The 14694-nt window shown below is 41.2% G+C and overlaps 1 protein-coding gene across 3 annotated transcripts in view; it reads right to left on the bottom strand.

The window, feature by feature from the left end:
- Nucleotides 1-14694, bottom strand: part of LOC132403850 (non-muscle caldesmon-like) — a 239790-nt gene that overhangs the window by 84140 nt on the left and 140956 nt on the right. For all 3 annotated transcript variants that reach the window (XM_059987585.1, XM_059987584.1, XM_059987586.1), the window contains exon 3: nucleotides 7101-7229. In XM_059987585.1, coding sequence (XP_059843568.1) covers nucleotides 7101-7229 — 129 coding nt within the window. The remainder of the gene's footprint in view (nucleotides 1-7100; nucleotides 7230-14694) is intronic.

The following is a 14694-nucleotide window of genomic DNA, read 5'->3' as shown; positions in this document are numbered from 1 at the left end:
AATCAGAGACACTGAGGAGACTGCAGATGCAGGAAATCCAAATCATCAGACACAAAATGCTGCTGATCAGACGACGTGTTGAGAGGGGTGTGGGGAGGGAAGGGTGAAATCATATGTTTTTAATTTAAAAAAAAAGAAAAAAAAAACAAAATGCTGGAGGAACACAGCAGGTCAGGCCACGTCTATGGAGATGAACAAACAGTCGGCATTTCAGGTGATTTCTAATGCACAAGGTTATAAACCAGCATTCTCTTTTGGGGATACCTCTGGGGAAATCACAGCTCACAGATATGAAGAAACTGACAGCAAATGGATTTTTAATTTTTCTGGAGGTATTCCTCGACATTTACCTTTTCCCTTTCGTCACTGTGGAAAAGACAGAGAAAATCTAACCATCTCCAGGGCTGCCATTAATTTCAAAACCTTTAGATTTAATTTGTGGTGACACTTGCCAACTCTCAATTTCCATCACAACCAGTGAAATACACACAAGGTGAAATACATACATCACCCAAGATATTTTGTCCTTCCGTTAAATAATAAGGTCAGTTCATTAGTTGGAATATCCTGTTGTAAACTCACCCTCCTGCTTCAGATCTACTTCCAATCACCTGTTTAATGGTGATGTTCTTTCGTAACCCTCCCCATAAGTTCAAGACAGTTCAACGTTTATCTATTTGGTGGCATGTTAGTGATTAATAAAAAGCTGATACATGAAAGGATGTTGCTCATTTTAAATATAATTCATCCTGGCACTGTTCTTAAAGCTTCTGGTAATCTGGTAGATGCATTCAGTTTTTAACCACAGTGATGAGGTGGGCCAACAACAGGGTATGGAAAATCAATTGATAGCAAAGTGGGGCACAGAGGATATTGTAAGGCTTAATGGTTCTTGCAAGGTGTAAAACCAACTGGTTTCAAACCTGTTACATTGAGCAAATCTACATCCTGCATAGCAGCCATTTTGTTGGATATGCCCAGTGTGAAACATATCCAGTACAATCTATACAACGTGAAGCTCAGCTGGCCTTCAAATGGCCAAGAACTTTTTGTTAACGGTTCTCCACCCAATGGAAATATCCATCTAATTAGGATAATAAATCAATGCCAGTCCAATTTCCCCCTCCACAGGTGCTGCGTGATCTGCTGAATATCTCTAGCAAATTTTGTTTTAATTTCAAATGCCCAATAGTCATGAAACGGAAGGTACATATAAAAATGTAATGGTGGGCAAGGACTCAGATGTACACAGAAATCTTCATCTGTGTTTGTGGGGCAAGGAAATAATTGGTCTGTGACCACAAACCCTAACCTGTCTTAAATCTAAACTAATGACAGCTAGTCGGAACAAGACTCAAGTATGACCCAAGTCAAACCCAAACCTGATCCACTGCATTCCTTATCCTGGGTCTTTACAAACTTTGATTGCTGTTCACACACAAAATGCCAAAGGAACTCCCCAGGTCGTGCAGCATCTATGGAATGGAATAAACAGATGATATTTCAGGCCGTCACCTTCCATCAGTGAAGGATCTTAGCCCGAAACAACTACAGTTTATTCATTTCCATAGATGCTGCCTGACCTGCTGAGATCCTCCAGCAACCTGTGTCTGGTGCTCTAGATTCCTGCATCTTCAGAATCACTTGTGTTTTTAATTGTTGTTCAGGCAGATTTGTTTCCTCTGCTCCATTTGCAACTGAACCCGAGCCTCATTCTTTGCATTCACTTGCTTCCTTAACTTTTGTTAAAAACAAGCTGTATTTATCTATTTACCCAACAACCCAAGACACATCTTCAGACTCAGCAATGAAATATGGATTCCACCAGTGGGTATTCATGGTCACCTGACTTTTCCCTCATTCCCTTCCTGCAGTGGGATTACACTAACCACCCTTCCATTCCCTGCTACATTATGCTCCATTTGGACCCCTAAGACGGTGGCTTGCTACGTGAGCAGAGATTGGGTTTAATTCTCCCTTGAGCTTAGAAGAGCGAGAGGCAATGTCACTGAAAAGTACAAAATTGATACTGGGATTGATGCAAGTATGATGCCCTACCCTGGCTGGGTGTCTAGAATCAGGGCTACAATCTCATGTTAATAGGTTGCCTAATCAGTACAGAGATGAGAAGAGATGTTTTCACCCAGTGGGTGGTGAACCCTGGGAGTTTTCTACGCAAGAGAAATGTCTTCACCCAAAGGGTGTGAACCTTTGGAGTTCCAGTTGCTGAGACTTTTCAAGACTGGAGTCAATGGAATTTTGGATATTAAGGGAAAATAGGAATGTGAATTTAATGCACAAATGAATCAGCTTTGAGCTTCAAAGTTCAAAGTAAAATACGTACGGTATACGTCACCATATCCAACCTTGAGATTCTTTTTCCTGTGGGCATACTCAGCAAATCTATAGAATAGTAGCTATAACGGGATCAAAGGAAGATCAACTAGAGTGCAGAAATTGCAAATGAAAATATAAATAAATAGTAATAAGTAACAAGAACATCAGATGACAAGATAAAGAGTCCTTAAAGTGAGATCATTGGTCGTGGGAACATCTTAATGGATGGCAAGTGGGTGTAGTTATCCCCTTTGTTTAAGGGCCTGATGGTTGTGGGGTAGTAACTGTTCTTGAACCTGGTGGTTCAAGTCCCACGGTTCTTGTAACTTCTACCTGATGAGAGCAGCGAGAAAAGAACAGCTTATCAAATGGCAGAGCAGACTCAAGGGAGTGGGTGCCCTTGTTTTTTTAACCTATGTGCTTATACATAACTAGATGACATGATTTGGAACTCAAATCCACTAGACATGCTAAACCACAAGGGGGCAGCACAGGCAACTCCAACATTGGGAATAAGTTGAAACTGTGCAAATTTTGACTCATTTTGAGACTTTTGCCTACTACTGCTATTTCTAGACTTAGGAAGGAAATTTAGCAGTTCGTTTTCCCTGGGCAAGGCGGTGTGTGACGGGAGTGCGTATTTTACATGTGATCATGTCTGATTCATATTCTGTCCCAGCAGCTAGTCTGTAATACGCTTCTGTGCAGACATTTTCCTTAAATGCGATCCTGTCTCTCTGCTTCTGCAGCCAGGAGAGCTAACTTGTAAAGCTGACACCATATTACACCACAGTCAATAAACTCACTTTTTATTTGAATGAGACATGTCAAATCTGCAAAGGTCTGATTATATGGCAATCAGAAATTGGCATGTGCTGTACTCAACACAGCAATAAAAATTGTTGAAGGATGCTCTGCTTGGATTCAGGTTCTGAACTTCAGAGTTATGACTGGATCAAGGGCTTTGTAAATGGAAAATAACGTGAGACATTGGAACTGTTGTGGCTGGGCAAGGTGAATGTTTGTCTGAAGAAAACTGCCTGATTTCATTGGTGGTATTTGACTCTGAAAACTCATTATTTGCCTGATTCCTGACACACATTGTTATACGAAGGTTACAGCAGAATGTTCCCCTTGCACAGAATTCCCTCCCAAGCCTTTCTACTTCTCAATCTGTCTCCCCTTCTCTTTAAAATCTTGCTCTCTAACCACGTGTTTGCCCACAGAGAGTCCGTTGAACTGTCCCCTGTCTACTTCTGGCAGGGGCTTCCCTGCAGGTGCGAGGGTGTGTGCACATTGACTACTGATTCCCCAGACTTCCACAGGTTTATCCCGCTCTCTGCCACCCTGTCAGCCGACTTCCTCCGCTACCAGTAATTCAGGCAATGCCAAGGCCTTGGGCTGTACAGGCCACCGTTGAAATTATACAGCACAGAAGCAGGACATTCAGCTCACTATACCTGTGCTGTCAGACACCCACTTACACTAAAATTACACTTTTATAAAGAGATTTTTGAAACATACAATTAAATTCATCATTTGCATTAAATCTGATCAGCTAGAATTGTACTGAGCTGCCTGCAAGAACCGCAAAACTTATGGTGCCAACAGAGCACGGCCACAACTCACCAACATCTTTGGAACTTGGGATGAAATGGGAGCAGCCAATGGTCATAGGGAAAATGTACGGACAGTGGTGGGAATTGAATTGTGTTCTTACAGCTGTTGCTGTAGTACTGTTACCATGCCAACCAAATCCAAATTACTGTCTTATTTAATTGAAGATCCATCTTTCAGGAAGCATATCTCACTGGTACACCTTAGCAGTAGACACGAGCATGACAACTTGTACAGCACTGAAAAAGGCCCTTTGGCCTAACTATTCCATGCCCACCGGAGTGACTTCCTGAGCTAATCGCGCTCGCCTACACTGAGCCGATTTCCCTCTAAACCTTTTCCATCTACAAACCAGTCCAAATGTCCTTTAAACATTTTAATTGTGTCTGCCCCGATACTTCATCTGGCAGCTCGTTCCATGTACCCAGCACGCTGTGTGTGTGAAATATCTGCCTCAGGCTCTCGCCTACATGAGAAGAGATCGAGAGATTGAGTGGGGGTGGTAGCAGACAATGTCTGAACCCTTAAGAACCCATGGCAAGAAGGACATTGGAAAGTTAAATATAAACTAGCCTAGCAAATGCTGTAGAAAATAACCAGGTCTTCCACCATCCAGGTCATGCTCACTTCTCTCTACTACCATTAGGCTGGAGTCCTGGGGGCCACACTACGAGAGTCAGGAACAGTTATTAACCTACAACCATCTGGCTCCTGAACCTGCATGAATAGCTTCACTCACCTCAACTCTGGACTGATTCCACAACCTATGAACTCATTTTCAGGGATGCTACAATTCATGTTGTCAGTATTATTTATTTATTTTTTATTTGCACAATGCCTTCTTTTGCACATTGGCTGTTTGTCAATCTTTGTTTATATATAGATCTTTTCCATAAATTCTGTTATACTTCTTTATTTTCCTGTAAATGCCTGCAAGAAAATGAATCTCAAGGTAGTTTATGGTGACATATATGTACTTTAATAGTACATTTACTTTGATTTGATTTGAGGAAATAGAAACATAGAAAACCTACAGCACAATACAGGCCCTTCGGCCCACAAAGTTGTGCTGAACATGTCCCTACCTTAGGAATTACTAGGCTTACCTATAACCCTCTATTTTACTAAGCTCCATGCACCTATCTAAAAGCTTCTTAAAAGACCCTATCATATCCGCCTCCACCACCATTGCTGGCAGCCCATTTCACGCACTCACCACTCTGAGTAAAAAACTTACCCCTGACATCTCCTCTGTATCTACTCCCCAACACCTTAAACCTGTGTCCTCTTGTGGCAACCATTTCAGCCCTGGGAAAAAGCCTCTGACTATCCACATGATCAACGTCTCTCATCATCTTGTACACAACAGAAATGTTGCTGGGTAGAGGATAATTGAGTTTGGGAGTAATAATCAATCTGCTAGATCAGGGGTTCCTGAGCTTTTTATATAATGCTATGGACCAATACCATTAAGCATGAACCCAGTAGTATCTGTGAGAGGAATCTTCAGAAATTCAGGAAGAATCCCTGCATGAGGATGCATATCACAGTTTACAGATGCGGAATTCCTCCAGGAGTTTGACTGTTGTTCTGTATTCCAACATCTGCTTCTCCTGTGTCTCCACTTGCGAATGGACAGCACAGATAGCTTGGGTGGAGCAAGGAGCGAGGCTGGTGTTGGTATGGAAAACAATGAGAATTAATCTGAGCAGGGGCAGTAGGAGTGCAGAACCATGCTATAGCTAATAGCTGAAGTTCAAAAAGCCTGTGAATGACTCCGCCCCACAGCTGGGCTAAGTGCCTGCAGGAAGTTCCCGATGAAGTAGGAAGAGTGGAGCAGAGATCAACAGCAAGTCTGAAAGTTAAAGCCCGATGCCCGAAGACTGGGGTCTGGAGACCTGGAGTTGGAAGAATGTCCATGTGTGTAGGGAGGGAAGAAAGGGGCTTGTTTTGTTCTGCTCTCTGTTGTTCTGCTGAGCATTGTGGGCATGCCACATTGCCATTGGATTATGCAGCAACACTTGTGGGCCGCTCCCAGCACATCCCTAGGTATGTTGGTCGTTAATGCAAGCAGTACATTGTACAGCATGTACACATAATTAATAAATCTGAATGTAAATTCCTGAGTAACGAACAACTTGTGCTGGAAGTCATAAGTACAGAGCATCCCAGGCTCACGTAGGAAACAGATCAGACAGAGAAAGAGCTGAAGGAGAGAATGAGAGAGGGAGAAGGCAGGGAGTGAGCCAGGTGGCCACCATGCACTGTGGCCATTCTGCATTTCAACATCCAGACAAGAATTGTCTGCAAATTATTGAGCCAGAGTCAAACCTAACACTAACTTCAGGATATGGGTTTCATTAGACATGGGCGCATACTATATTTCAATACATTAGATAAGACAAATGGATTTTGCAGCCAATGCCAAAAAGAAAGAATATTGAGGGGCTTTTATTATCAATTTACATTCCTGAAGAGGTAACTTAGCCATTACTGGTTGATGGGCTGGAGGGTCTTGATTCTTTCTTTAAATATGTTTAAATGAAGGGCTCCCATCCTGGCGTCCATGGACCCCTCGGTTAATGGTAAGGATCCATGGCATAAAAAAGGTTGGGAACCTCTTGTTTAAGTGGAACAAAACTGATGAAGTCTCTTATCATTCTCCAGCTTCATATTGTCAGATCTGATCTCCAAAAAACATGGGCTTTAACCTTAGGATGGAAAAATACAGAAAGAAGGCCCTTCAACCCATCATGGTGCTGGCAGCTCTTTAAGGACTCTCTATCTTATTTTGTCCCATTTCTCTCCCTTTACTCTAATCACTGGGTAGTTGGTTTATTATTGTCACAAGTGCAGAGACACTGTGAAAAGCTTGTTAGCGTATCATCATGATAGTGGAGAGGCTAAGGTCAAATTCCTTCTTCCGGATCTGACCTTGCATTTACAATCTCAACTCTTCCTTCAGGAAGCTGCACTGGAAGGGGTCACAGGTCAGAGGGTGGCGGCCTGATCTGCCAGTTCCATCTCCAGCCAGCACTCTCTTGAGTGTGATTCACTGTCGAAAAGTCATTCAGTTACCAGCTAGCCAATCTTTTTATTTGGAAGGATTTGCAGAAAGTAAATCTGTTTCGATGTGGTCTTTCTACCTGTGCTGCGAGTTGAATTCCAGGGTGTCCTGATTGAGTGCAGACTCCCGCAGCCGCTCCTGGCGAGCTTTGCGACGACGCTCTTTAGCGAGCTCTTCTTCATCATCATCTGTCCGCTGACTGGTCATTCTGTTGGCAGAAGGGAGCTTGATGTAAATAACTTCAGCTTTCATTCAAAACAGCTGCTTTTACACAAGTATCTTGTTTAAAATACATTTGCTTCCAACTGGCCTCTATGAACCAATAGCTATTTGTTTCTTATTAAGTATTAGAGGTCACAAATAAGCATTTTTTAAACCTTGCCTTGTATTACAGAGTTTGAGATGAAGCATGCAGAGGAAGAGGAAATTACACCCTTTGGTACTGCTCTTGGATTTTCAATTAGCAATGAAGCTGTAAATAAATAGGGTGGTTCCTGCAATCAATGCCTTGAAACAACATTAACAGGAAACATGCCTCAAAATGATCATACTGCCTTCTTTGATTGACCAACAAAGCCTCCCAGATAAAATGAGCAGAAGTGCCTTTTTATATGCTGCAATAAATTACCATGCAAACCAAACAAACTTTTAAAGCAACAAAGGGTGGCAGTAGTTTAACCAATTAAACATCAGTGTTAATGCAAATGTCAGTGTCATTACTTAGACTGGAGAGCCCAGCAAAGCAAAATAGTGGTGATCCTATGGGAAATCAAGGGCCATGTGCAAGAAAGGATGTTGGTGATCATACTGAACTATACAAGATTGTGAAGGGGTGTCACAAAGTATAGAAATACTGAGAGAAATCAATAACTAGGGCCATTATTTTAAGATGGGGAGAAGGAAGCCTTTCTTTAAGAGGGTCATGAATCTTCAGAATTCCCAACCACAGGGGGATTGCGGAGATGTATTATAGAATATATTCTGTGCTCTGTTAGTTAGAATCTGTTAGTTTTACTCTTTAAGGTGTCAAGCATTATAGCCAGAAGAAAGGAAGGTCTGTTTTGTTGATGTGTTCGTTTGGAGTTTCTTTGTTTTGTGGCTGTCTGTAAGGAGACGAATCTCAAGGTTGTATAATGTATACATATTTTGATAATAAATGTATTTTGAACTTTGAAACCAATATCAGATTGAGTATTATCTTATTGAACACTGATACTTGTTTAGGAAGCTCCACACAATATCTGAGAGTAAGTCTTGATAAAATATAATGTTCTTCTGCACCATTGTACTGTTCACTTGAACCACTGATGCTATTCAGTTGACTACACACTGAGGCAGATGGTAATCCCTCAGTGGCATTACAAATAAAAAGTTCATCATTTGGAAGAGTTTCATTTATCCACATGCAAACACTGAAACATGTAGAATTCTTGCATATTAAGTTTCACTGCCATGTTATTCCCTCACACACCACTTTATGTACTTAGAGATAGGCCCTTCAAGCCATACCACCCAGCAACCTCTGATTTTATCCTATTCTAATCACAGGACAACTTGCCAAAATTCAAGAAATTGCTGAAATATCTGTAGGCCTATGTTCTACGTGTAATCAACACTCTCAATGCTTTTGAAGTCAGATCTGTCTAGTGTTCTTAATCCAACTTGGGTAAACTTCAGCCTGAATGGATAGATGGTCCTTGAACTTAGTAATACAACTACTGGCCACTGTGCTGTGAGCCAAGACACTAAATTCTAAAATTTGATATGACACGATCTCATCGCCTTTTCTTTCTTCTCGCCCCTTTCATGCCTCTAATTCTGCCTGGTCTCCACCCCTCAATTAGGACCCCAAGTCTACTGCTCACTCCACCCTATGCTGATTAGATGATCCTTTTCTTCCATGAACTGAAATCCAATCCCAACAGTAATTACTGGCCATTCGGTCTCACTATACCATGATCCATCCCATCATCCCTCCCTGCCTGCTGTAACCCAAACCTCACCAAACTTTCTCCTAGCATGCTACCTTTACAGAGAGAAATGAAGAAAGGTGCTCAGAAAACGTCCAAGGTCTATTGAGACTCGAGGGACAGAACACATTGGCCTACCGATAATGCTGAACACCATGTTAAGTCAAACCAAAAATAATTGGTCTTGGTGCAGTCTAGTGTAAATAAAGCTCAGGAATAGAAAATAAAATACTGATGCTGAAAATCTGAAATAAAAGCAGAAAATGTTGGACATGTTCCGCAGCCCAGGCAGTAACTGTAGAAGAGAAACTGTTAATGTTTTCAGGTCAAAACATCTTCATCAGAACATATTGATGAAGAGTCTTTGACCATCGATTTAAGCTTTAGTACTCTTTTTAAAGATTTATGCTGATCTGCTGAGCACTTCAAGCACTTTCAGTTTAATTTGGATATTTATCAAAGGATGCCTGGGATGTGGAGGGAATCACTTTCAACAAATGGTAATTAATACTTGGAATGGGAGCAGGTAATGGAGCCAAACACCCTGGGAATTATTCTAGAGTTATATACATTCATTTTATTTAGTGAGTCCACTGAGCTATGCTGCCCCACAACCCCAATTATGGGACTTTTTACAATGACCAATAATCTACCAGGTACGTCTTTGGACTGAGGGAGGAAACCGCAGCATCCGGGGAAAACCTATGCATTCCACAGGGAGGACATACAGAGACTTCTTACCAAAAGGTGCTGGAATTGAACTCCAAACTCTGGAAAGCCCAGAGCTGTAATAGTAACGTGCTAACCTCTATGCTACCACAGTACTATATAGTGGGCTATCAGCGTGTTTACGTGGCATATAGATTATTTAGTCTAAAATTCCCCTTGTTATCTGTAGTCACCTTTGGACAAATGGTACGTGAACAGACAATGAAAGCCAAGAAGAAAGAAAAACAAAAAAAAATTGCCAGATTTAAGCTGGTTTACTACTGACACATGTTATGAGGAAGTGTAGAAATTTTGTTTTGCATGCCATGCATACAGATGATTTTGTTGTAACAGTGAACTGAAGTATTAAATGAAAACAATAACAGAAAGCAGAATAAAGTGTTGCAGTCACAGGGAAAGTGCAGTGCAGGCAGACAATAATAAAATTGACGGAGAATTGATAGACGAACATTAAATAAATTGAAATATTTCATCAAATTCTTGAACTGGAAATTCAGCTCCCGGACAAATGGTGAAACAGGAGAATTCGAATGGATTATGGTGTGCCCTCATCACCCTTGCTGTTTGGGACAAGTTGTATATTTAACTATGTACTCCTGTAACATCACCATGAGTTCCCATATTGGACAGACACATTTTAACAATTCCATTCCAGAAAAACAAACAAGCTGATTGAATTAATCTTGGCAGTGTGTTACAGTCCCTGCTTTCTCCTACATCTCTATCATACAGTATTTACAACTAGTTTGATTTGGAAGTCATGCTCAGTTTATTAATCTGAAGTGATTATCAATGTAAAGTAAAATACTAAAGGGGGTGTGTTAGAATGAGAATGAAAATGAGAATCAGGTTTAATATCACTGGCATTTATCATTTCTTGTCTTTGTGGCAGCAGTATAATGCAATACAGAATAGAGAAAAAAACAACTTAATTGCAGTTAACTTAAATAAGTCATGCAAAAATAGGAATAAAAAGGTAGTGAGGAAGTGTTCATGGCCCAAGGAACTGTCCATTCAGTAATAGCATGACAGATGGGAAGAAGCTGTTCCTGAACCACTGCAACACACACAAAATGCTGGTGGAACACAGCAGGCCAGGCAGCATCCATATGAAGAAGCACTGTTGACATTTCGGGCCGAGACCCTTTGTCAGGACAAGGAGTCCTGACAAAGGGTCTCGGCCTGAAACGTCAACAGTGCTTCTTCCTGTAGATGCTGCCTGGCCTGCTGTCCTCCACCAGCATTTTGTGTGTGTTGCTTGAATTTCCAGCATCTGCAGATTTCCTCGTGTTTGCGTCCTGAACCACTGACTGTGTGCCTTTAGGCTTCTGTACCTCCTTCTTGAAAGTAGCAATGAGAACAATGAGAATGGGTGTTGGGGCTCTTTAATGATGGATGCCACCTTTTTGAGACCTTGCTCCTTAAAGATGTCCTGGACACTACAGAGGATAGTGCTCATGGTGGAGATGACTAAGTTCACAACTCTCTGCAGCTTACTTCAATCCTGTGCAGTAGAACTCCACTCCCTTCCCCCCCATACCAAATGGTGATGCAACCAGTTAGAATACTCCCCGTATCCGTAGCCCGGATGATGTCAACGGGTTAATAAACTGATGAGAAAGGCTGGCTCTGTTACAGGAGACAAACTGGACACACTGGAGGCTGTGGGGGAACAAAGGACCCTGCGGAAAATCCTGGCAATTCTGGGCAACATTTCTCACCCTCTGCATGCCACTTTGGCTGAACAGAGGAGCACTTTTAGTAATAAACCAAGACAGTAGCCCTGCTCCAAAGAGCACTAAATGAGGTCATTCTTACCCTCGGCCATTGGGCTCAATAATGAGTCAACTTATAGCTGGGGAAGTGATGATCCCCACAAACAAGAGAAAATCTGCAGATGCTAGAAATCCAAGTAACACACATAGGTCCTGATGAAGGGTCATGGCCTGAAATGTCAACTATACTCTTTTCTATAGATGCTACCTTGCTTGCTGAGTTCCTCCAGCATTCTGTGTGTGACCAAGTGATGATCAACTCCTGTTAGTGTGTTTGAGGTAATTTATTTTTTAATCTTTCTTAATTCTCTTCTAATATTTGTATATCTGTGCACTTGAAATACTACTGTGACACTATAATTTCCTTTGCGATCGATAAATTATCTGTCTATCTATCTACTTAGAAATTTTTGAGTGCTTACCTCCTCAAATTCCTATTGAAATATAGCTGCTGTCATGGCTTCTTTGTAGCCGCATCAATATGTTAGGTCCAGATATTGACATGCAGAAACTCGAAATTGCTCACTCTTTCCACTTCTGATCCCTCTATGAGGACTGGTGTGTGTTCCCTCATCTTACCCTCTCTGATGTCCACAATCAGTTCCTTGGTCTTACTGGCGTTGAGTGCAAAGTTGTTGCTGTGACACCACTCAGCTGGCTGATATATCTTGCTCATGTATGCCCTCTCTTCAACATCTGAAATTCTGCCAACAATGTTTGGATTGTCAGCAAATTTATAGATGGCATTTGCACTGTACCTAGCCACACAGTCATGGGTGTAGTGAGAGCAGAGCAGTGGGCTAAGCACACATCTCTGAGGCATGCCAGTGTTGATCGTCAGCGAGGTGGAGTTGTTGTCTCCAATATGATCAAAGCATCTTTTTTCCTTTATGCCCTTGAGCATTCCTGAATTACACATGCATAAATAATTATTCCTTAACTTGTACCAGCCCATGTTTGTATTTTCTGTTCTTATAGCAATTGAACAGCTATTAATTAACGTGTATGGTTGCTTCTTTTGCTGTCTCAGCTTCTTGAGTTTCCATAGGAGTTTGCCAAGATTTGGCATGACATCTATAACTTTGATAAACTTCTGTAGATGTGTGCTGGAGAGTATATTGACTGTCTACATCACAGCCTGGTATGGAAACACCAATACCTTTGACTGGAAAATTCTACAAAAAAATAATGGATAAGACTCAGTCCATCACTTGTAAAGCCCTCCCCACCAACAAGCACACCAATAAGCACAATGGAACATTGTCGCAGGAAAGTAGAATCCATCATCAGGGACCCCCAACAGCTAGGACATGTTCTCTTCTCTTTGCTGCGATCAGGAAAGTGGTACAGGTGCCTTAGGACTTACAATAGGTTCAGGAAAGGTATTAACCCACAACCGTCAGGCTCTTAAACCAAAGGGGGCAACTTCACTCAACTTTACTTGCTTCATCATTGAAATGTTCCTACAACCTATAGACTCACTTGCAAGGACTCCTTATCTCACATTGCTTATTTATTTATTAATTATATTATTTCTTTCTTTTTGTATTTGCACAGCTTGTCTTCTTGTGCAAACCTGTTGAAGGCCCAACTTGGTGCAACCTGCCAGTGATTTTATTATGGTTATTATTCTACTATGGATTTATTGAGTCTGCCCGCAAGCTCTCATGGTTGTGCATGGTGACATGTATGTTTTTTTTTAAATAAACTTACTTTGAACTTTGAATTTTGCAGTTTGGCCAATCATCAACTTGCTAGTTTGCCACTTACTCTTCAGACTTAATACGCACAGCTTCAGTGTGATGGATGTTGTTTGGGCTGTTTTTAATAATTCCAATTAGAGAATTATTTTAAATACAATGAGGAAAGTACAGTGGTGTAAACATTCATCATTCTGTAACAGCTCACAAGTTAACCATATTGATTTCCCACTTTCCTATTGACAGGGCTATTAACTTGGGTCATCAGCACTCCAAGACTAAGCTGCACTCTTCAGAAACTGAGTATTAAACTCTGCTGTTACAATCTGGTCAAAAAGTTGTAGGGATGTTACGTTGAACTTTCATCATCACAGAAAATTTTAATTATAGACAGGAGCAGGGAAACATTGTCAAAAATATGATTAATTCAACCTATAAGCAATTTTCTATTTGTTTCTTGGTAGTGAGAGCATGGAAAAGAGGCAGTGAAAAGCGGGAGGTTGTGATGAAATCCCGGAGATTAGCTCCATCAAGTGTGGCAACCTTAATCTTCACAAAAATCCACCTAATCTAGGCTCTCGACCAACATTATTAACTGCAGCAAACATAAAATGCTGGAGGAGCTCAGCAGGTCAGGCAGCATCTATGGAGAGGGATAAACAATTGACGTTTCGAGCCAAGACTCTTCATCATGACTGGAAAGGAAGGGGAGATGGGCCAGAAAAAGAAAGCAGTGAGGGACTGCAAGCTGCACTAAGTAATGATTATTCGAAAACTTCAGCTTAGCAAATTTTACAGTGACCTGAACAGACAAAACACAGATCTTCATATGGAGCTTCCCCCCAAAAAAGTCTCTTTATTTTGAAAAAAAAAGGGGGGCTGATTGTGTCCCTCTGAAATCAGGGACAGTTATTATGGAGAATATACCCTGATTCAACTATAAAACCTTCTAAGCCACAAGAAAATGTGACTACCTCTGGAACAAAATAAAACAGTTGGGACACTGTTAAATGCTAATGAGGTCTTAAAAGTTGTATACAGTAATTCCACTGTACTGTGCTGAAATGTCTGACCTGGCAGTCAGTTGTAACAAATCCAAGCAATTTTGGTCCAGGCCTAGTAATGGACTTAAATTAGGTGGGTCAGGCAAAGGTTCCCCTGCTGCCTTTTCTATATCTTATGTTAAATCACAGCTATAAAACTGCTCAAACACTGACAGCTTAATTAAAGTCCCTTGAGCATTACACCCTCTCAATGAATGTGTTCTTGTAGTCTTTCAGTGGGGTTGTTGAGATTGGGCACAGCATCACATTGATAAACCCCAAAATGCTGCATAAATACATATTTAGCAAAAATTAATCTTAGCCTATTGAACCACTTTGGATTAGGTTCACTTCCAAAAGCACATAATATAGACCATACAAATTAAATTGAATAAAGCAGCTCCTCATGTCGATGCACGATTCTACCACAGCATGACATCTGAAATATAACTTGAG

The sequence above is a fragment of the Hypanus sabinus genome, chromosome 13, assembly GCF_030144855.1.
Source record: "Hypanus sabinus isolate sHypSab1 chromosome 13, sHypSab1.hap1, whole genome shotgun sequence".
NCBI lineage: Eukaryota > Metazoa > Chordata > Chondrichthyes > Myliobatiformes > Dasyatidae > Hypanus > Hypanus sabinus.
Note: the sequence above shows the minus strand (reverse complement) of the source record. Positions and strands in the feature narration are given on the sequence as shown.